Source organism: Anguilla anguilla, chromosome 7 (genome assembly GCF_013347855.1).
Source record: "Anguilla anguilla isolate fAngAng1 chromosome 7, fAngAng1.pri, whole genome shotgun sequence".
NCBI lineage: Eukaryota > Metazoa > Chordata > Actinopteri > Anguilliformes > Anguillidae > Anguilla > Anguilla anguilla.
In genome coordinates this window covers 18,348,302-18,369,870 of record NC_049207.1, presented here as the reverse complement: position 1 = coordinate 18,369,870, position 21,569 = coordinate 18,348,302, and the positions used below count along the sequence as shown (strand labels likewise).

General features: G+C 46.5%; 3 protein-coding genes across 6 annotated transcripts in view; 2 read left to right on the top strand and 1 right to left on the bottom strand.

Moving 5' to 3' along the window:
* The window catches only part of LOC118232023 (lysine-specific demethylase RSBN1L-like), a 49,522-nt gene extending 37,897 nt beyond the window's left edge, over window positions 1-11,625 (top strand). The window contains exons 4-8 of the mRNA XM_035426543.1: window positions 3,978-4,115; window positions 5,611-5,753; window positions 8,367-8,534; window positions 9,799-9,907; window positions 10,218-11,625. Coding sequence (XP_035282434.1) covers window positions 3,978-4,115; window positions 5,611-5,753; window positions 8,367-8,534; window positions 9,799-9,907; window positions 10,218-10,874 — 1,215 coding nt within the window. The 3' untranslated portion in view covers window positions 10,875-11,625. The remainder of the gene's footprint in view (window positions 1-3,977; window positions 4,116-5,610; window positions 5,754-8,366; window positions 8,535-9,798; window positions 9,908-10,217) is intronic.
* Window positions 11,626-14,037: 2,412 nt separating this feature from the next.
* On the bottom strand, window positions 14,038-16,445 carry tmem60 (transmembrane protein 60). Of its 2 annotated transcripts, none has more exons than XM_035424719.1 (2): window positions 16,177-16,445; window positions 14,038-15,113 (listed from the first exon to the last, which is right to left on the bottom strand). In XM_035424719.1, exon 2 carries the CDS (start codon window positions 15,057-15,059, stop codon window positions 14,655-14,657), a length of 405 nt encoding a protein of 134 aa, XP_035280610.1. In that variant the 5' UTR covers window positions 15,060-15,113; window positions 16,177-16,445; the 3' UTR covers window positions 14,038-14,654. The 2 variants fall into 2 exon arrangements, with proteins under 2 accessions (XP_035280610.1, XP_035280611.1); XM_035424720.1 differs by lacking the exon at window positions 16,177-16,445 and adding an exon at window positions 15,575-16,064.
* Window positions 16,446-18,135: 1,690 nt separating this feature from the next.
* Window positions 18,136-21,569, top strand: part of LOC118232014 (putative homeodomain transcription factor 2) — a 51,648-nt gene continuing 48,214 nt past the window's right edge. For 2 of the 3 annotated variants that reach the window (XM_035426523.1, XM_035426519.1), the window contains exon 1: window positions 18,136-18,292. The gene's annotated coding sequence lies outside the window, so the exon portion shown is untranslated. The remainder of the gene's footprint in view (window positions 18,293-21,569) is intronic. The other variant, XM_035426522.1, reaches the window with a different exon arrangement.

Below are 21,569 nucleotides of genomic sequence, written 5' to 3'. Positions count from 1 at the left end.
GTGCGCTAGGCTGCAGCGGGAGCGTGCGCTAGGCTACAGCGGGAGCGTGCGCTAGGCTGCAGCGGGAGCGTGCGCTAGGCTACAGCGGATGTTCTGCTGGCTGCTGGAGCTCCGTTATGCACAGACCGTGCCTTGTTGGCCCTTAGCACTGTTTCTGCTCAAGTTTCCTCCTCCCGCTTTTCTTTTTCAATGAAATTACAACCGATGGATTGGCGATAATGTGCTCAAACTTTCAGAGCATTCGGCCCCATCTCTAGTCTTCACACGGACTGCGTTCCCAAACCTCAGTCAGAAGCCGTGGAATGAGGCTGTTGCACGTGCGCAGGCTGTGGTGTGCAGTCTGCTCACAGGTTTAAATACAGCCCCCCCCCCCCCCCCCCCAGCCTTGCCTGTGTTTTTGGGATGGGGGAATGACATTAGCGCTGCTCCCCCTGGATCACATCACACCGCTGCAGCGTTCCACACCACACGCAGCTACAAAGCTTTTTTAGACCCTGTGACGGTGCCCTAACCGAATATACAGTGTGTCTGGTAGGGAGTACAGTGGCAAAAATTCCAGGAATATTCAGGGGTGCAAACTTTCATTTGAATTTAAGGGGAATATATGATAATTAACAGGAATGAAAGGGAAACTGTGAGTGTTATTTGCACAGGCTGCGTTTATCATGTCATGTGGATAAAGATAAACCTTTTACCTCATCGTAAGCACACATAATTGCAAAACCTACAAATGTAAATCTAAAATGGATTTTTGAGTTCAGCTTTAATTAGCTTAAATGAGTTTACTTTTTACATGGGATTCTTTCCCTGAACAACAAAAAAGAAGAATGTTGAATACATAAGCAGGTTGCATTGCTACTGAAGTCCCATTAAGTAGGATGCTAACTATTATCTGTGCAATGAGATTCAAGAATGCACTGCACGCAAGATGGAGAAATGCAAAGTGCAGGGTTGTATTTCAATTGAATTTCCATTAAATGGGGATATTTTAACAAAAACATTCCACAGTACCTAGAATGACCCTTTTATGTGCAGTTCCCCCCTCTAAATTATTCACTTCTCTATGCTAATATAAAAACTGGGCAAAATTTCCAAAATTCCCAAGCTTAAATTTTCTGGAAAGTTTAGGTTTATGAATGTTTAGGATAACATGCAGGAGACTGTGTTTTAGGTCCTTGTGGGACTGCCAGCCGCGGTCATGTCTGCAAGGTCCAGATTTTTGCCCATCATTGTAATGCGAGACCTTTCCCTTGTGTTTGTGTTATCATATGTGCTCCTGTACCTCTTTGAAACTTTGTGTGACCTCTGGCCGCTCCCCTCTCAAACCCATCTGTAGCCAGCTTCCGTGGCCGACTGCAGGCGCCTCTGGAGCCGGTGTGTGACTCTGTGCACTGCGCGTCTGTGTGGTGCTCGTAAGCGTACGTAGCGGTGTCATAATGGTGGACCGGGATGACCTTGCGTCCCGCGCCAGTGGTACACAGCAGATGCATTAGTGACATTGATTGTTACAGGGTTGGGCAGGCCGCTGATCGCAGACGGCTGCTCACTGCGGGTCAGAGGGTCGCGCTGGTCGCCTGGACGTGTCCTAGATGTGGTGTGTGCGTGCGAGCGGACTGGAGGGGGAGGGTGTGTTAGTGAACTCTGCGGTGTTGGGAGTGCTGGAGGGCTCAGCGTGAAGAGGACTCCTGTAAATGGGGTTGCATACTGGCCAGAGGCCCGCGTCTCATTTTACTGTGACAGTCATTGATCCAACTCTCTCTCTCTCTCTGTATCTCTCTCTCTATGCCTCTCTCTCTCTCTCTCTATGCCTCTCTCTCTCTCTGTATCTCTCTCTCTATGCCTCTCTCTCTCTCTGTATCTCTCTCTCTATGCCTCTCTCTCTCTCTGTATCTCTCTCTATGCCTCTCTCTCTCTCTGTATCTCTATCTCTCTATGCCTCTCTCTCTCTGTATCTCTCTCTCTCTATGCCTCTCTCTCTCTCTCTCTGTATCTCTCTCTCTCAAATTCAAATTTCAAATTCAAATGCTTTATTGGCATGACATATTTAAAAATACATATTGCCAAAGCGTAGTGACAACAGCAATCAACTACAGTAAGAATATATAATCAAAAGGAAAAAAGAAGACACATACTCTCACACTCTCACTCACCCTGCCTGTCTTTTTTTGCTGCTGCCCTCTCTCTTGCCTGTTCTGTATCTCTCTCACTCTGTGCCTCTCTCTTCCTCTCCCTCCCTCCCTCCCTCCCTCTCCTGAGCGGGAGCCATGTTGTTCCTCTGTATCACCGCAGGGCTCCGTTATCTGTCTCTCCCGCTGTGGCAGCTAAATTGAGATGCGCGGCTGTGCGGCGGCGGTGTGATCTGAGCGCCTCAGCATAGCGATGCCCTATTGTACCGCCCCCCCCCCCCCCCTTCACACTCCGGCTCCCCCCCCCCCCCCCCGCGCCGCTCCTTAACTTACCCGGCGGCCGAGAGCGCGTCACGCCCTCCCCCCGGGCGGCCCTCGGCCCGTTTGCGGGCGCGTCCGTCAGGCCGGCCCCGTGCTTGAGGCCGGACGCGCCGCGCGCCGCTTTAACAGCGCCTGAGGGTAAACGGAGCCGTAATGGCTGCCCTGGGCCCCCCGCCGCAGGCCTCAGAGTCCAGTCCGTTAGGAAACTGACCCTCGTGTGCCGTTACCTGCTTCGGGGATTCGCACTCAGCCGAACCTCATTAGCATGGGGGCAGGTTGAAAGGTTTATTCTCCCCCCCCCCCCCCCCCCCCCCCCACTCAAAATGAAAAGGAGCTTCGAGTGCGGTTACATAAAGCTCGCTCACATAGGACACGGGGTTTGTGGCTAATGGAGTGTTTTTCATTCATAAATGATCAGTCGAGGGAGGAACTGAACTTCCCGTGACCTGCACGCGCATCTTGGTTTGCGCACAACTTACTGGTAACTGCCAAAGTTTTGATCAGAGTGGATCTTCATCGTACTTCATTTACACTCAGACTGTGTTCACAGTGTCTGTAAAGGGTCCAGCACAGCGAGCTGCACAAAGCCTTCTGAAGCAGCGCGCGGCGCTTTCACAAACACGCGTGACGGCGTCATCGCCGTCGCTTTCGTCTGCGTTTGTCTGCGAGGAGAGAAGCCGTCAGAAACGCGCTGGCGTGCGTCGCCTCGGCGCTCGCTCTGAACAGCCCGGATCGGCGCGCTGCGTGAAATCCTCTAATTTGCCGAAGACGCCGCTTCCGCTTCGCGGTAGAATCACGCAGAAGCGCTCAGCGGCGCCAGCGGAAAGCCGAAAGGTCCCTGGGTGTCATTTTCTCTGCATTGTTATTCTGACCTATTTGCCTGTTTTGTAATGGGGAAGTGGAGCGGGGGGGCGGGGGGGCGGGGGGGGGGGGGGGGTTTCGTGCGGCGCTCTTCCTCTTCCGGCAGGAGATGAGCGTGCCGTCGGGCTCCGCGGCGGGGCCGGCAGCCTGTTCTCCAGCTGTGAGATGTGATGAGGTGATGGTGTAATTGCAAAGGGTGGGGGGCGCGGGCTGGTGGTGTATTAGGGCTTACGCTGTGTGGGTTGGGGGGCGGGGGGAGCAGCAGCAGGCAGGCGGTAATCTTTCCCCGAGAGGAGCGTTTGATCTCCCGCGCGGGTGTGTGGAAGTGCTGCCTGTGCCGATCGCTCGCGCTAATGCTCTCGGAGCTGGCTGCGCTCGCTGATGAACCTTTTCTCCGTCTCCATATTCTCTGTTCTCCCGCCTCGTGTGCACAGTGAGCTGTTGTCTATTTATAGGTGCCTTTAATCTTTGAATTTTTAATCCTTGTGTGTGAGGGGGGTACTGTGCAAGAACGGGAAAGTGAGGTTCTGAGTATTTAATAACCTCGTTCTCCCCCTCTCCTCCTCTGTTTCTCTTCCCCTCTCTCCCTCTCTTCTCCCACTCCTCTCCCTCTCCCCCTCTCTTCTCCCTCTGCTTTTCTCTCTCTTCCTCCCTGCGCTCTGGTTACAGGTAAAGAGAACCTACTCCCATGGGACGTACAGAGCGGGAGCCATGCGGCAGATCAGCCTGGTGGGAGCCGTGGATGAAGAGGTCGGCGATTTCTTCCCAGAGTTCCTCAGCATGCTGGAGGACTCGCCCTTTCTGGAGGTGAGTGGAGCCAATCCCAGCCGATGAGGCCGCTGCTGTGCGTGTGTGTGTGTGCGTGTGTGTGTGTGTGCGTGTGTGCGTGTGTGTGCGTGTGTGTGTGTGCGTGTGTGTGTGCGTGCGTGCGCGTGTATGCGTGTGCGTGTGCGTGTGTGTGCGTGTGCGCGCGCGTGTGTGTATGCGCGTGCGTGTCTAAAGTGCAGGGACTCAGCTGTGGATCCGTGCCACTCGGTCTGCTGCACAGCTGCTGACCATTAGGGCTGGCCCATATACCGCAGTACACTGCAGGGATCATTTCTGAATGCAATAACGGTCATCTTTTCGCCTTTTTCTCCTAGTATACCTGATGCAGTAGTAAACATCCAAACTTCGGAAGCTGCATAAAATGCTTCCGTGGGAAACCACTGTCACCACTGTTATTTATTGGGTGTTGATAAGACATGAGCACCCAATACATAAGCAGCAAGGTCTAGAGCGTCTTGATCAGCAGCAAGCACGAAAACACATCACGTGATCACATGGAACCTGTATGAGCTTGCTGCCGATTGGTTGCATTTCCACCCAATACAAAACCCGAGGAAAAAGCAAAAAGAAAGGCAATGCACCACATGGTTACTGCGTTAGATAATTATCGCTGCAGTGTGTCGCCATGCCCTCACCACTCTCTTTAAACTGGCCCCGCTCCAGCGCACCTGCAGCCTGGCCTGCTCTGAGCCCTGGGGGGAGAGGCCGTTGCTCAGAACAGGTGCATTAACCAAGCCCTGCAGAACACTTTCTGCTGACAGAAATCACGAGCAGGGTTATCCACAGGGACACCAGGCAACCTTTCTCCTGGTTTCCTACTGTGAGCTTACTATCTGTGGGCTGTACCTCCCTATTTATACTGCGTGATGAGTACATGCTGCGTGGGGCTTCTTTTTCACTTGATAATGAACAGTTGTTGCCTGAAAGCTGTAAGTTTGTGATGCTGTTGTGGTGAAACAATGGCCAAGGTCAGGACTGGGGATGCAGGGTTGATGGCTCTCTTCCTCTATTCAAAATGCAAAACCGCTTTCTTGGCATAAAAAAACATTATTTCCGAGGCTTATACAAAATGCAATTAAAGCAATTAATGATGGGGAAAAGGGTAAAAGGTGATCATGTTGATTGTGACAAGAAATGGTAAAAACGTAGTAAATAGTCAAAAAAACAAGCTGTATTACCTACAATATGAATATAAAATACAATCGCAATTGTTTATACAGCGCTGCTCACTTTGCCTCTGACTCAGGCAGGTGGTCACATGCTGGCGTCCTGTGGTGCTACAGGGTGGCTGTGCAGTGAAGCGGTTAGGGAACTGGGTTTGTAACTCCCAAGCTAAATATGCTTAACCCGGGACTTAACCTGAAGTGCTTCAGTAAATATCCAGCTGTACAAATACATTGTATGTGCATGTCTGGCGTCTGCTAAACGGCTAATATGTGAGACTGACGGCTCTCCCCCCCCCCCCCCTCTGCAGCGCACCCTTCCCTGGGGCACCTTCTCCAGCCTGAAGCTGAAGAGCCCCATGGAGAGCGACGACGGCCCCATCCTGTGGGTGCGCCCGGGAGAGCAGATGATCCCCGTCACGGACATGCCAAAGTCTCCCTTCAAAAGGAAAAGGTGGGGGCCCCCGCTGCTCGCTCGGGGCCGCTGCTCCCCACATTACAGATGGGAGCTGCTCCTACGGTCGGCTTGGGGGGTGGTGATTTTTTCCCCCCATCGCAGAAACTAGGGGTGCAGCTGAATAACAGTCACGTATCTGGCAAACAAACCTTTTTAAATGCGGAAGAGCTACCAGTTAATTCTTTTTAGAATAGAAGTTCTTTTTAGAGTTATTGCATGGTAGCTGACTTTTTACTGTTGAAAAAGCCTAGAATGGCTGACACTCGTAATGAAATAAATAATCCTTTTTAATTATGCTTCATAGTAATATTCTTAGTACAAAACAAAATAAAGAGTGACTCAAAGAACAAGACTATAAAATGTAATTAGTTTTGTGTTCAGGTAAATTGTCAATTGACAGTTGTAGTGACAGTGGATCTGCAGACATGGTTGTCCACGTGCATTCTGGGATTGAAAAGGCGAAAGGAGGATTCTGATGGAAAGTGCATTGTTGCTGTGTGACCCACGTAGTTATTTCCAAGTGACCCTAAGGTTGCTTTACATAAACATGAGCTGAAGAAGGGCTCGTGTTTTTTTCCCCCACCCTCTCCTGTGAAATTTATAAGATGGACAGTTGACACTTTCTGGGTTTACCACGCTGCCACTGTTCCCTTGAGCAACAGGCAACCCAAATGAATTGCCTAAAAACATTGCTTCCTCCTTACACCTGGAGATATGAGCACTGATATGCTAAATAATGTAACTGAAGCAGACCGCAGCTGGGAAAGTGTGTGCTGCTATGGGAAACTTCTTCTTTTTTTTTTTTGTTGCTTTTTAAAAATTTCTCTCTGCTCAGTTGCGGGTTTATTAGTTTCTGTCATTGTAAGTCTTTGCTTTCCAGGCGGTTGGTTATTTGTTCTTTTCTGGTGAGTGGACATATGTTTTTCTTCTATCTTTTTATTTTTGTCTGATTGGGAAGCTTCCTGTTGCTTTTGGTGTTTTTTTTTTTTTTTTTTTTTTTTTGGTCTCAGAAGAGTGAAGAGCACAGGGCATATAGTACAGGGTACAGAGCACAGGGCCCAGGGTATAGAGCTGAAGAGCACAGGACCAAGGGTATAGGGCCTTAGAACACAAGGCCCAGGGGTATAGAGCCTTATGGAGCACAGGTTATAGCCTGTCCAGTCAGTTTGCACCTGGCTGCTGTTTCTGTGCATTGTAAGTGTGTGCTTTCAGATGTCTGGCCTCAGGAAAGATTTGTGAGTGAGTGGGAAGGGTGGGCGGGTCCCTGAGCTGCAGTGGGGTGGGGGGGGGGCTCAGAGGTGATAAATCCACCGAGCACCACCTGATAATGGAGGAGCTGCACTCAGCAGGGGATCCCAGTCGGCCCGTCAGTCACATGCCTCGTGTGATTCATGTAGCCCTGCTTTTTACGTAACTCATGCCTTTCGGGTTTAAAGAAAACCTAGAATTTTTTTATGCTAGAATGTTTAAACATGAGAACTTTAGGCCCGAGAGCTCGGTGACTGCCCGAGTGCAGCCAGGCGGTGACGGGGGTGCCCCGCGGGCAGCGGGCGCTCTGGGGGGGGTGCCTCTCCGGCGGCGCGTTGATAACTCACAGGCCACTGCACCCCTTTGAACTCCTCTCTTAATTGGAACTCCAGATTTCTGGCATAAGTACAAACTGGAGGCCCAGACCGGACTGAACCACATCCGCTCCCCTGGGAGGGGGGGGGGGGGGGTTGCGCTGACATTTCGCCAAAACTCCACCCGTCCGTAGGCCAGGAAGCGAATCCCCAGCGGGCTCCGTCCCTGAGCCAGACAGTCAGTGGGAGAGGCTCCGGGCCCCGGGCCCCTGCTTTGCATGCGTTATTATATCAGTGCGCACGGCGGCTCTCTCTGCATATTAAACGCTCTCGTCCCTTTCTCACCTGCGGATGCGTTCTCCCAGCAGCTTGTGCCATTGAGAGCGCGGCGCGTGCTGATGCACGCTAAGCGCTCGCGCGTACTCGCACACTGACTCATACGCGGGGCTTTGTTTTGGTAAATCGATTCCACGTTGTGACTAATAGCTTAGTAACGTGACGCGGCGTAGCCTTTCTGAGGATACGCCCGATGATCGGTGGCCGCTTGGATCCGTTCCCCCCCAAACGTGACTGAGCTCAAAGCAGTCCCGAGAGAGGCTCTTCTAGCACTTAGCGCTTTGGTTTAACACCACCAATGTTATCATAACTTAATGTATAAACGCTTTTAAAATTTTTTTAAAAAATTCTCATTCATGCTTATTTTTTTGTAGCAGATGTATCGGTAATGAAGTAGTAAAATGGAACAACGGTTAATCCCGTCACTGTGAGAAGAGCACGCATTAGTGTGAGCAGTTGAGTTTCATTCCTGGCAGAGCGCAGTTCCTCCGCTGACCAGAGAGGTCGCTCTTGCACAGTCAGATAGGGGATACCTCCCCTCTGGGCATCTCCGCCCAATTATTCATAACCCTGTCGGGCGCATTTCATTACAGTTTGAAGCATTACACCTGGGCTTGTCACCGGGGAGCTCTGAGCTTTATCCCTTATCTGTTAAAGAATGAAAGCTGTGTAATAAGAGCTGATGGCTGAATGTTGCCCTCTTCGTCCTCAGGTCTACCAATGAAATTAAAAACCTGCAGTACCTACCTCGGGCCAGCGAACCCCGTGAGATGCTATTTGAGGACCGGACGCGGGCCCACGCCGACCACATCGGCCAGGGCTTCGAGCGGCAAACCACTGCGGCTGTGGGGGTGCTGAAGGCAGTGCACTGCGGAGAATGGTGGGTCTGTCTCACACACACACACACACTCACACTCAGTGGCACTCTGTCTCTCACACACGCGCGCGCGCACACACTCAGTCGCACTCTGTCTCTCAAACACACACACACACACATACGCACGCGCACACTCAGTCGCACTCTGTTTCTCAAACACACACACATGCGCACACTCAGTCGCACTCTGTCTCTCAAACACACACACGCGCACACTCAGTGGCACTCTGTCTCTCAAACACACACACGCGCACGCACACGCACACTCAGTCGCACTCTGTCTCTCAAACACACACACACACTCAGTCGCACTCTGTCTCTCAAACACACACACACACACACACGCACTTGTTTGGCTACTCGCTTATCTACTTGTTTGGTTATTAGTTAGACTGTGCTTTGCTAATGGTACTCACTTAGCTATTGGATTTACGAATGGTATAGCTTTTTGCTGTGCTAATGGTTTGGCTACTTGCTTAGCTACATGTTTGGCTATTCGCTTTGGTGCTTGCTTAGTTATTAGTTTGGCTATTGGTTTCACTGCTTTGCTAATTGCTCGGCTACTTGCTTAGCCATTGGAGTTATAAATGCTGTTGTGAGTGGTTTAGCTGTGTGCTTTGCTAATGGTTTGGCTATGTGTTTTGCTAATGATTTGTAAATCCTATGGCTAAGCGAATAGTTTAACCATGAGCATAGCACATAGTGACACCAATAGCCAAACTAGTAGCTAAGTGAGTAGCCAAACCATTGGCAAAACACATGGCTAAACCATTCACGATACTATTTGTAAATCCAATAGCTAAGTGAATAGCTAAACTATTAGCAAAGCACATATTTAAACCAATAGCAAAACAAATAGCTTAGCGAGTAGCAAAATCAATAGCCAAACTAATAGTCCCGCTAGTAGATAAGTGAGCAGCCAAACCAGTAGCCTAACAAGTAAGTGAAGCTAAGTGAATAGGAAAACCTTTAAAATCATTGGCAGCATTATCACATTTTGAATTAGTTGTTTATTTAATATGCGAGTTGGAGATTGTAGAGGTTGTTCATATAGTACACATTCTCACTACTCCAAAAACCTCTGAGTGTCATGAATGCACACTGTAGTGGGAGAATATGTTCATATGATTTTTATAACTAAAATGCTAGCATGGCATTTCAAGCCTTATTTTTCCTGTGGAGCTCTTAAGGTCCTAAAATGAGATGAAATGGCTGCTTGGAAATCCACAAATCTGCCTTTCTGATCCGTTTGAATGTCCTCTTCTAGTGGAGATCCCCCTCGGATAACCAAAGATGTGATCTGCTTTCACGCCGGAGACTTCTCGGAGGTGGTGCAGAGGCTACAGCTGGACCTGTATGAGCCGCCCCTGTCCCAGGTGAGAACAGCATCTGTACCCCTGCAACACTGACACCTGCTGGCCGACCACAGCTGGTGCACCCCGGCTGCTCAGAGGAACGCTTCCTTTGAGATAACTGATCCCATAATCTGAAGAGTGCTCAAATAGGGCCGTGGGTTTTTTTTTGTACAACTGCAGTGTGTCATTACTCAGTCTGTTGTTGTGTTACTTTACAGTAATAATGTGTTAAGTGCATAAATCATGACTAAGTATCTGATGTGGGTGAGCTTATTTGTAGTGATAATAAATGACAAATAGTGGTGTTGACGGTCTTCCCTCCCCCCGGCAGTGCGTGCAGTGGGTGGACGACGCCAAGCTGAACCAGCTGCGGCGGGAAGGAATCCGCTACGCCCGCATCCAGCTGTACGACAACGACATCTACTACATCCCGCGCAACGTGGTGCACCAGTTCAAGACCGTGTCGTCCGTCTGCAGCCTGGCCTGGCACATCCGCTTGAGACAGTACCACCAGGAGGAGGCGGAGGAGGACCCCGGGACCGCCCCGTCGCCATCGACGACGGCGGCGGCGTCCGTCAAGCAGGAACCCGAAGACCACCCGGATCCAAGCGCCCCCGCTCCCGTTCCCGTGCCGACGCCCGCGGAACCCCACGCCCCCCGAGACACTCCCATCCCCCTCCCCCTCCCAGAAATCAAAGGGGAACCCGGAGCCACGCCCCCGGAGCAGGGCTCCGCGCCCCCCCCGGCCCCCGCCCTCCCGCAGGAGAGCAGGCCCAAACCGCACCACCACCACCACCCGGAATGTCCAACCACTCCAGCCAAGCCTGGCGCCGGGCCGGCCGACACCCGGACACAGGCCCCGCTGCCCCAGGGCGAGAGAGCGAAGGACACGCTGTACCCAAAGGCCCCGGTCGCCCCCCAGGACACTCGGCCGCCCCACCCAATAAAGCCCCCCCTGCATGAGCAGCACAAAGACTTTTTATACTGATTTGTACATACTGTTTTTAAATGGCTTTTTGTTCTTTTTTTGTTTTTGTTTTTACGATATATATATATATATATATATATATATATATATATATATATATATATAAAAAAGAAAAAAAGTGTGATGTACTATATGGATAATGTAAGCTCTGTGGGGCAAGCTTGCGGCTTGCGCTCTACTCTGTTACCGAATGAATACATAGCAAATGTAGCTTGTAACATTCCTCAGTGCCTGTCCGTAACTGTGAATTATCAAAGCACTTAGGGCCAGCTGCACTGTTACCCTGCAGGTTTGAAATAAACAGGTCCTTAAATAATATATTTTTAAGTTGTAGGTTATAGATGTATTAGAGCTGACATGAACATATATATTTTTTGTAAGATGAGACAGAATTCTTTTAATGACTCCGGGCTTTTTCCATAGAGCTTATTTATATCAATTTTTTTTTTGTTCCATTTTAAATGTCAGCACTGTAGTGTAAATAACTTTTTTTTTAAAACTTGTAGTGTGATTTATACTTAAATAAGAACCTCTTAATAAAGGTTCACGATATTGGAACGTCGTTGTTTAAACAAGGGCTACACTGAACAATCAAGTACTTACAGTAAGACCGCGAGGCTCACGGAAAGGTAGGTCCCCTGGCCTGAGGAAGCTCTTCCATGATCATGACAGAAAGCAAATGGTTACTCTGTGTAGAACTACGACAACTATGTTTGAAGATAAATGATGAATTAAAGGCATAGGATCAACACAGAAGTCGCTTCATAATTTGTAGCTCTAATCTAGATGGTTGTCTTGGAAGTTATTGGTTTCTAGTAACTGGTCACTTAAAAATAATAATTAAGCACTAAACCCACCACTACGTTTCATGCAGTGGTTTTCGAAATAGTCTTACTAGCCTTTGAAAAAAGGCCTGTGTAATTTGATTAGCTTGATTTCATTCAAATTGTTGCTTATTTCTGCGGCTTTTCAAAGCTCCAAAACGAAATGTTTAAAATGAATTGAGGACGTTTCCTGAATGTCCGTTATGTTCAGGGCTGAATGAAAATGCAAAAATGCATCTGTATACAGTCTGACCAAAGCTCTGTTATGCCATATATAACCACTCTCAAGTCCACAGTTTATTTCTCCATACGAACTTGCAGTAAGACAGACACATGCTGAAGTCTTGTTCTCACATGCTGAAGGTTATCAGAATGTTTATGGGGTTGGTATTAAATCAGTATCCGTGTAAAGGGCTGTTGTATTCCCGCCCCTTGCTGAAAGTCCACATTAGACTGTGCAGAGAGACTCAGGCGCGCTGGTAAATGGGACGCGTCTCATAAGGGCTGGGGCTCTGCGCGCGTGCTGTGAAGGGCTGCGCTGTGCAGGCTGTGCAGGAGCGGTTTCAGCGCTGCGCTCTGCATTATGTAAGACGCCCACGCGCTCGCGCAGTGCAGATGAGCTCAGCAGTTCTGCCGCGGCGCGCCACAGCCCCGTCGCTGCGGCGACGACTGCCGGCGCTCGGCCCGGTGCCGTTTCGCGGTTTAAGGTCGACCGTACCCACGGTTGGGGGGGGGGGGGGGGCGGCGGGCTGTGTCTGAACACAACTGCTTGAGCCACCTTGAGGATGCCCGTCCTGATCCCCTAACACTTTGAAGGCTGTGTGTGCTTATGCAAGTGAGAAAGCGCCACCAATTGCATTATACATTTTGCCAGTTTCAGCCCTGTTTGTTCGGGCTATTGGCTGAACAAAAGCTTTCAGACAAGAATACTAAAACCGGGTCTGTGTTGGCATGCACCATAGAAACCTTTTAAGTGTTCCAGACTGATGATGCAACTTGCTCTCTTGGTCGAGGGCTTCCTGGAAAGCTTGGGCAGCTGTGTAGACTGGCAATTTCAGATCCCCAAGCTTTGCTGTTTTCTGCCAGGGTATTCCAGAGCATTCCTTTGAAGTGACCGTTCAGTAGTCTGCAGTAAGTTTCATGCTTTAAAACTGCACAACAGTGAAAATATTTTATTAGTGTTACAGGGCTGAGCATCTCCCTGGTTTTTTTAGGCCTTTGGTGTCGGCTAGGAATCCATGAATTGGACATAAAATATATATATTGTGTGTCTTTGATGGAACATGTTTTAGCCCTGTAAACTAGTCTCTGGTCTGTGCAGGAAAATGGTCTGGGTGGCCTGTTGGAATGTCTCTTAAAAACTGGCCTCAGGGCTCCGTCAGCTTTTGTGTGAGAGGAACTGAAACTCAGCCAAGTGCAAGGGTGTGTAGTTCTGGCAGTGGTGGAAGAGGGGACATGGTTTTGGCTTGCCTTCTCTGTGATGGAATGTCGGAAGAGGGGAGGGGAGGACAAAAATTAGCTCGGAAAAATACGAGCTTTGAGACCTTGATCAGCGTGATCTCTTAAAGCTTCTAGTGACTGCTGCAGGTTGGCGTTGCCACGACAATGATGGTGAATGTTTCTTATAAAATCATCCCATATGGAAAATGTTGCAATACTCTCACACATCCACACAGGCAGATGTCTGCTCTGCTGTTTCTCAGATCTAGCTGTCAAGTAGAAATTTGTGGGCTCACAGCACGATGTGCAAGTTGCCTTTTTTGGGAATGCAAGATGAAAACCGTGCAGATTTTATTCTCCAGCTGCGGTTTTATACCACTTCTGAGGGTGCCACTTTGCCAGCACGTATACCTTGCTATTAATGCATTTGGCTGAAGTCAAAAGCAAAAGGGTTTTTAAATTGAACATTCCGTATGGTAATGGCCTGCCAATAATTGTCTCTTCATCCTTTCAAATTTTAAGAAAAATAATGAAGCCTTAAGCCTGTGTTCGTACTTGTCCGAGTATGATTAGTTAAAATGCTGGAGAAATGGGTACTAATATTTGTGAAACACAGTAGTTCAGAAAAAGTTACTTAAATTACTGTAGACTGGAGATATGAATTCAGCAGACTTGTGGCATTTCAGATGGGTGGTATTTCCATTTTGCATTCCCCCATGACGAGACAAAACATTTCTGTTAAATGATTTTCTAAAAAAAAACTTAAGGGAGCACCCAAGATAAACAGAGTCCATATGTGATTAATGCTGCCACCTACTGACACACCATAGGACGGGCATAACCATCTGCATGTGAGCAGCCAAGGAAGAATACAAACAGTGCACCGAAACAAAATCTGAAACTTTCTAGGACAATCCGGACACCGATTTTTATTCACAGACGACACATAACAAGATTATGCATTTCTTTCAAAATACTCTCTTCAAAGATGCAAATGATTGTTGCATTCATAAATTCCAAAATGAAAGAGGACATGATTTTAATAATCAGGGTCCCAAGTGGCAGAGGAGGGACGGCCAGCTTGGGAGAGGCATGCCTTCCAACAAGAATGACGGACGACTGGTTCCAGGAAAAATGGCGGTCTCGGTAAGCACTGCACAAAGTAAACGGTACAAAATGGAAATGCTGAAGACAGCCAGTTTTTTTTTTTTCCTTTCAAAACCCACTCCCTGCCAAACAGTCATGGCTTTATCCAATTTATAGGACCAAAAGCTCACCGGAAACCCAACAGGCTCCACAAGCATCCCGGGTAGGGGAAAGCCCAGCTCTCCAGTTCCCTTTTTTTTAGCTCCCAAGCCGGCCAAGCTGCTAGCACGAGCTGCGTTCCCTAGACCCGGGAAGGAAGTGTGTTCTAGGTCTCGAGAATGGGGAATGCCAGGGGTGGAGAGTGGGAGATTACGGAGGGGTCACTGACAAAAAGCGCTGCATCAATCTTCCTCCCAGAACACGGAGGCAATCAGTCTCTCCTGTCTGGGAAGATGTTATAACCCAGCTCCGCCATGGCTCCTATCAGGAGGGCCCAGAGGGGGATGCAGACGATGGTCAGCTTGATCTCCGTGAGCTGCTCCAGCCTGGCGCACAGCGTGAGGCAGAAGGCCAGCTTCAGCAGCATGGCCACCAGGTACCAGGCCTTCTTTCGCAAGTCCTGAGAGCCGTTGCGCGGGTCGTAGCCCGGCTTGCAGCGCCCGGCCATTTTCACCACGAGCATGAGGAGGAGGATGGCGTCGAAGATCCAGACAGGGAGGAAGATGAGGAACCAGTTCCAGTGGACCTTCTCATCCAGCTTCAGCACCAGCATAATGAGGAAGAACAGGGTGAAGATCCATGTAAGCAGTACTCTCTGTGCTAGGGACATTCTCATTTAAAATGACTTGCAGGAACCCTCGTGCCCCTGCAAAATAGAGTGCGGCCAGCCCTGGGGTTGGAGCAAGGGACATTCGTTAGCATTTTAACTTCAGGCTAAGTGTCATTTCTTTGTGCATAGGCATGCAAGCACTATTAGACTTATGCTGACAGCGAAGTCTGACAGTGAAGCCTCTTACTTGAGTCCCAATTCATAAAGCTGACGTACATTGTAAGACTGACTGGTGACGTGACCAACAATGCTAAATTTACAGGCTTGTGGCCATATGAACTTTAACATTAAGCAAATGCCAATAAATAGCAACTTAATTAAGCAACTTGCGGAAATATGTTCCAGATATATTAAAGCTCAATCCACCTACAACGGATAAGCACATGAAATACGAAAATGACAGGTTAAATTAGAACAGTTATATAAAGGGGTATGACCACGTCCTGATGACTTGGTCATAATCAATAGCTAGCCATCTACCAATCTAACGTTAGTAGTAGCATCCTAAATAGTAAGCTTGCCTTTGGATAAAAGTACAAAACCGTAGCTAGACACTCCGAAACCAGCTTGCAAATATTCCCAATAAGTTACCAAAATAGCCAGCTATTTTAGCTGAAACATAACGTTGCACTTGTGGTGAATGTAGCAAACTGCCCAGTTAGCCTAGCTACCCTGCTAACAAGCAAACTTGTGAATGCGTGTAAACAGGAAGCAGGCCTGGAAGCTCGTTTTGATTTTGTGCGAAGTTCAATTCATTCTACATTCGTTACATTCAAGATAAAATGGCTATTGGGTAATTACATTAACAAGGTAAGTGAATATCTGGCATCCTCGCTAACTAGATAGTTAGCTGCGAGCTAGCTAATGTAGCCGCTAGTTAACCTAGCTACTGCTAAATTGACATGGTACCCATCTAAACACGAATATCACGAGTTAACGTTTCGTTCGTTTCCTAAATGAATTCGCCGTTCCATTTTTATTCCAGACATAGATATAAAACAAAATATTTTGACACGTCCTATTGGCCATCAGGTTATCCAGGCTGGTCAGTAAACCTGGTGGTACTACAAAGATATCTAGTTAACGTTAGCTAGCTAGCTAAATACAATCTTAAATTACTTACGTCACTTGGATGTCCTTACAGCTTAACTTTTCTTGTAATTTCTGTACTTCAAGCACAACAGACGCTTGATTCTACCCAGTAAACCATGCCTTTTCTTTAAAAATGATCGCGAAAGAGCTTTTTACGGACCATTTTCCTTAGATTTCTCTTCCTGATACCCTGCCCACTTACAGAAACCCACGAAAAATCCTATTGTTGATTTCTATTGGTTATTACAGTATTTTCGTTAGCTGCTTGGAATAAACCACTGGATTAAACCACTGTCAATTATTATATACTGCATTCTGATTTGAAGAAATAAAATGGATATCCTTTCCGGTGACAAAGGTTTTTACCGTACAATGCATAATATTTGTACACGTTCAAAATGGCTATTCTTTCTGTATCATTTAAGGTCTGATTTAAAAACTACATTCCTGTACGTCCACTTACATCAGTGGTGTCAAACTCGTGCCATGGAGGGCCGTGTGTATGCAGGTTTTCATTCCAGCCTCAGATCTTGATTATATAATTAGTTAAATTATTTGCTGAATTAGGGATGCAGGTTTGTGCACAATGGTGACCCGACGTCTATGGTGACCCGCATTGTCTAAATAAAAATTTTCTTATATTCTGTGCTTCAATGCAGTTAAACGCATATGGCTGAATGAGTAATTGGACTCAATTAAGGCAGCATTAATTGGTTGGAATGAAAACCTGCATATACACGGCCCTCCATGGCACGAGTATGACACCACTGACTTACATACTACCAACAATTCCTTTGTGTGATTACGTATTTGTGAAAAAAATTTTCAATCTCCTCATGACATTCACTGGCTTGCCTAGGCCTATGTGAAATACACTTATACAATATGCATATATCAATTTGCGCTTAGTATGATATTGACTGGATTAGCAATTGAAATGGGTAAATGCATGCTGAAAACTGTGATGTTATGTTTTCAGGTTGAATTTTTAAAAAGGATTTATGTACTTTGTTGTATCGCGTAAGGAGTGCATTTACAGAACCGTGTTTCACATTGAGGCTTTTGTTATAAACTCATGCGCAGTTATTTATAGCGCTAGTTTTGTGCAGTTTGTTCCGTAGGCCCTTGGAAAAGAGCAGTGGGGTCTGCGCCAGGAATTAAGTTCTACAAAGATAACGTGGTTATTTTTGTAGCGGGCCATTTTCAATTTATTCAATGTCACACTAATGCTGTTGCAAGCCAAGGTGCCCGTAGCCGAGAGCCGTGCGTGTGTTCGTGTAGTTCCCACGTGCAACCAGTAGAGGCCAGAATAGCATTTATTGTGGGCAACTTTGAATAAGGACATTAGTGGTAAAGACGAGATGGGTCCGATGTGTATAAACCAAACCTGTCACTGCTCTGGATCTGGCAGATGATTCGCAGAAAAGTAATGAATATTGTAGATCGGAATTATGGAAGAGGTGAGAATGTAATCAGAATATTTAAAATTAGTGATAAAATATAAATAAGATATTTATTGATGGAATAACACGAGGCACTGCCAGTGTTCTGGATATTAGAATATAATTTAGGAATGAAGGGAAATGTGAGGGTCTCCTTCAGTTTTCTCAAATAGATTGTGAAATGTTTGAAACAGGAACTTTGATTGAACTCTTTTATGATAAAAATACAGATACATTATTCAATATTCATCAGTACACATTGATTACAATTTAGCATAGGTTATAGTTTTAATGAAGTACATTCACATCATTTGAAGCATTTGAAACACATTTTTAATCACTCTTGACAAAAAAGGTTCTCAGTAAATAAAACATTGTTCTATTATACAAATGTGTGTACAATACCTGAGCGAGTTTCTTGCCCCCCCACATACCAAAGAACATCCTAACCACAAAATAAAGCGATTACCAGCAAAAATTCAAGTGCGCATGTATTCTGTCTATGACGGCAAGAAGCGGGACGTGTGCTAGTATTTATACAGTAAACGGATTGGAGGTCAGTGAAAGAAAAAAATTGCACTGACTGATGTGCGTGCATGTCAGTATTACTGTCAGATTAAAAAACGAGTATATCCAATATCACCATCAGACACATCAACTGCCTGGATGCCGACGTGAAGCCAGTACTGCCGGACACACACAAAGGTAGTTAAGTGCCCAACATTATTTTGCGCTTGTTAATTTAGCTATCTAGTTAGCTACCCAGTACCCACATTCATTGCCAGCTAGCTAATCAAAGCGGGGTTTAAGATTTTCGTCGCTGAGCTAACGTTAGCTAACAGTGTGAGCGAGTAACGTTAGCAAATGTGTGTTTGTGGATAAATCAGATAACCAGCTGGCTATTTAGCCGACCACAGCTGGCAGCCAAATTGATTAGCTAACAATTAGACAGCAGTGGATTCTATGAAGTCGCTACTGAGTGAGAAAACAAGATAGAAGCACAGATTTGCACAAGACCGTTAGCCAGCTAACATTACATCGCCTCTTCGAATTTAACGTTAGCTGGCTAGCTATACTAATTGGAAAAGGGATAATAAGCTATTGTTATCACGGTGTTGGCCATCAGTTGTCATTTCATAGTTTGTTGTTAGCGAACGTTATAGCAACACAGATGTTTGTCACTGGGCACATGGTCTGTTTTGGCTTAATAGCAGAAACGTCAGCTATTGTTAGCGTTAGTAGTAGTATTAAGTTACATATATGCCCTTGCGCTAATTATATCAGTCAATGCCGAATCATACTGTATCTGAGTTAGTTGGATATATCCGATCGTAATTAGTTTGTAAGAAACTCATTGTAAGGAGGGGGGGGGGTGTATTGTAGTCTTCGCCGCTGCTGACTTTCAACCCAGTAAAAGAATATATACATTTATTAATAGCTATTATGAATGATCATTTAAGTGCTAATTTCGTTAATTCCTCGTTAATGTCAACGCATGCTTTCAATTTTGTTGTGTTTCGCAATTTCTACGTAGCCAATTCCTCCAAGTTAAGTAAATACTTAAGTGTAATATTTTGGGTCCTCCTCTTTCAGCTGAGAGTCTCTAGAGAGGATGTGCTGATGGTTATTGTGGCATAACGTCAGCGATATCAGCTAGGAACTTCATTGATCGGCTCCACTTCGTTAGCTAGTTTAAGTTACGAAAAGGCAAATAACTGATAGCGAATCAATTGCACTCCTCATGCTGGGTAGGAAACGCGAAGGTTGTCGCTACCTGACAACTACTGTGGCTTCTCAGCTGTAATGCTATTGTGTTTATGACTTAATTTACCTTGTTCAGTTTTAATAATAACCAGTGCGCGTTGAGCCGCCTGGTTTGTGTTTATGAAACGAAAGGGATTGCATGGTTACAATAACTTAATTGTGACGCGCTCTCCCCTGCAGTTCTTCGCCTTACCCCTGCTTTTGTTCAGGGCCGATAAGCCTACCCCCACCCCTGTACCAAAAGCAGTCGCTTCCTGTTGTCTTCACTCTTCTGTTTTTGGGTTCCATCTGTTGGTGGCATATAAAATATTATAACCGCCCCTCCCCCCCAACACAGCGGTTTCACCCCTGATTCCGATAACGTGTATGAGCACAATCGATAAACTGGATTCATCCTACAAATTATCATACTGCAAGTTGCTTGCTACACCTCTACCCACTGCCTCTGCTATATCACAGATTTATGACAGTGCGGTGTTCTACATCATGAGGGATGCAGAATTCTTCATATTTCTGCTGACATCTCTACCGATGGTCAGAAGAGTACCTGCGTTCGTTTAAAAGCACACTGCTGCCAGTAGTAGTTCTTTCTCATTATCAAGAAAGATGCGCCATTTCTTTTATAGGCGCATCCAATAGCCCACATTTATTTGATTAATGCTGAAGATATTAGAATTTATTTCTTTGGGTGACACTGAGGTATACTTCACAAAGGCCTTCAATGTGCGCTGCAGGGATTGAAAACCTATATAGCCCTATATACAACTTAATTTATTTCAACAGCATATCTGTGTCCCTTTGCCTTGACTAGTATGATGTTCCAATTAGTATATTTCATTTTAGGCTATATCCCTTTTATATTTGTCTTTTGAGCAATCGTGAATTGGGTATTACGGGTTGGGTAATGGATATTAGACTGTCCTAATTGCATAAGGTCGTGGAGTCATGCCCAAGTCTGTTCGTAGCATGGTACAAAAGAAGGTTTCTATTCCTGTATGTAGTGCTAATCAGATGAGGAACACTACAGGCAAGAAGTAGAGGTATTTTAGGGTGTTTTTCCAGGTGACTGTCTCTTGTGTAAGATGTAAAAGGCTATTACCTCAAAAGGGTATATTCCATCAGATTAGTGTCTCCTCTATTCTGGGGAGCAGGTGTCGTATCCCCCTCCCAATATGCACGCACATACACACGCAGACAGACACACACCTTTCCTCAGAGATGTATATGTTGTGAGTTTTTTGTTTTATCAGGTATGGTTTTTTTAGTTGCTGCACTCTTCCCCTCCTGTCACACTTAACTGTCAGGTTTCAACTCAGTTGAACTGTGGGACGAGCTGGATTGATTATTATTGTTACTATCAGTATTATTATTTAATTTGATTATTTTTTTAGATAAAGGAAACCAATGTTGTTCTCCCTGTGTTCGCATGGGATTCCTCCAGGTACTCTGGCTTGCTCCCACATTTGAAAGACACGCAGGTTAGGTTCGTTGGAGAGTCTGGTTTGCCCCTAGGTATGAGCGTGTGGGTGAAGGGTGTGCGTGCCCTGCGACAGGTAGGCAGACTGACCAGGGTATATTCTTGCCTCTCACCCAATGCATGCTGGGATGCCCTCTGGCACCTCCCGCGACCCTGAGCAGGAATAAGCAGGTATAGACAATGGATGGGATGGAAATCAACATGAGACGATATGGCAAGATAAACTGTATATGGTGGCTGTGTTCACAGAGATTGCACTAGAATAACTCTGAATGTTCTGGATGAAAGCAAAGCTGGATTGAGTCATGAAGGTCAACTCTTAGGAGAGGAATGCTTTGTCATGCTTCAGTAATAACGTTTAAACGTCCTGTAAATATTAAATGTTCTGTGAAAAGTAAATATTTTTCCCTCCGGAGTATCTTATTATTTGTACCGCCTGGATAAGGAAGAAAAAAAAAAAGAATTATTTGGCCACAGTACTTGATTGAAAAGTCTGATCATAGGCTAAATGCTCATTTAAGAAATAGTTGAAGAATAAAAAATGATAGCTGTTTCTGATCCACTGTAATTCAGCTGACTTCTTGCGGCATTGTGTTCTAGTTCCCCCTCTGTGTTTAGGCATTTCATTATGAGCTGTAGAATGTGGCCTGGCCACTGTCATTCGGGGAAAGTGATAACAAGCTGGAGAACTGAATTAGCTACGTCTTTGCTCTCTTGTGACTGCGGCTGAATTTTTGTTGC

What these genes read in the sequence shown, in the direction of transcription:
- tmem60 (XM_035424719.1), bottom strand. Translation starts at nt 15,059, where the DNA reads ATGAGAATGTCCCTAGCACAGAGAGTACTGCTTACATGGATCTTCACC.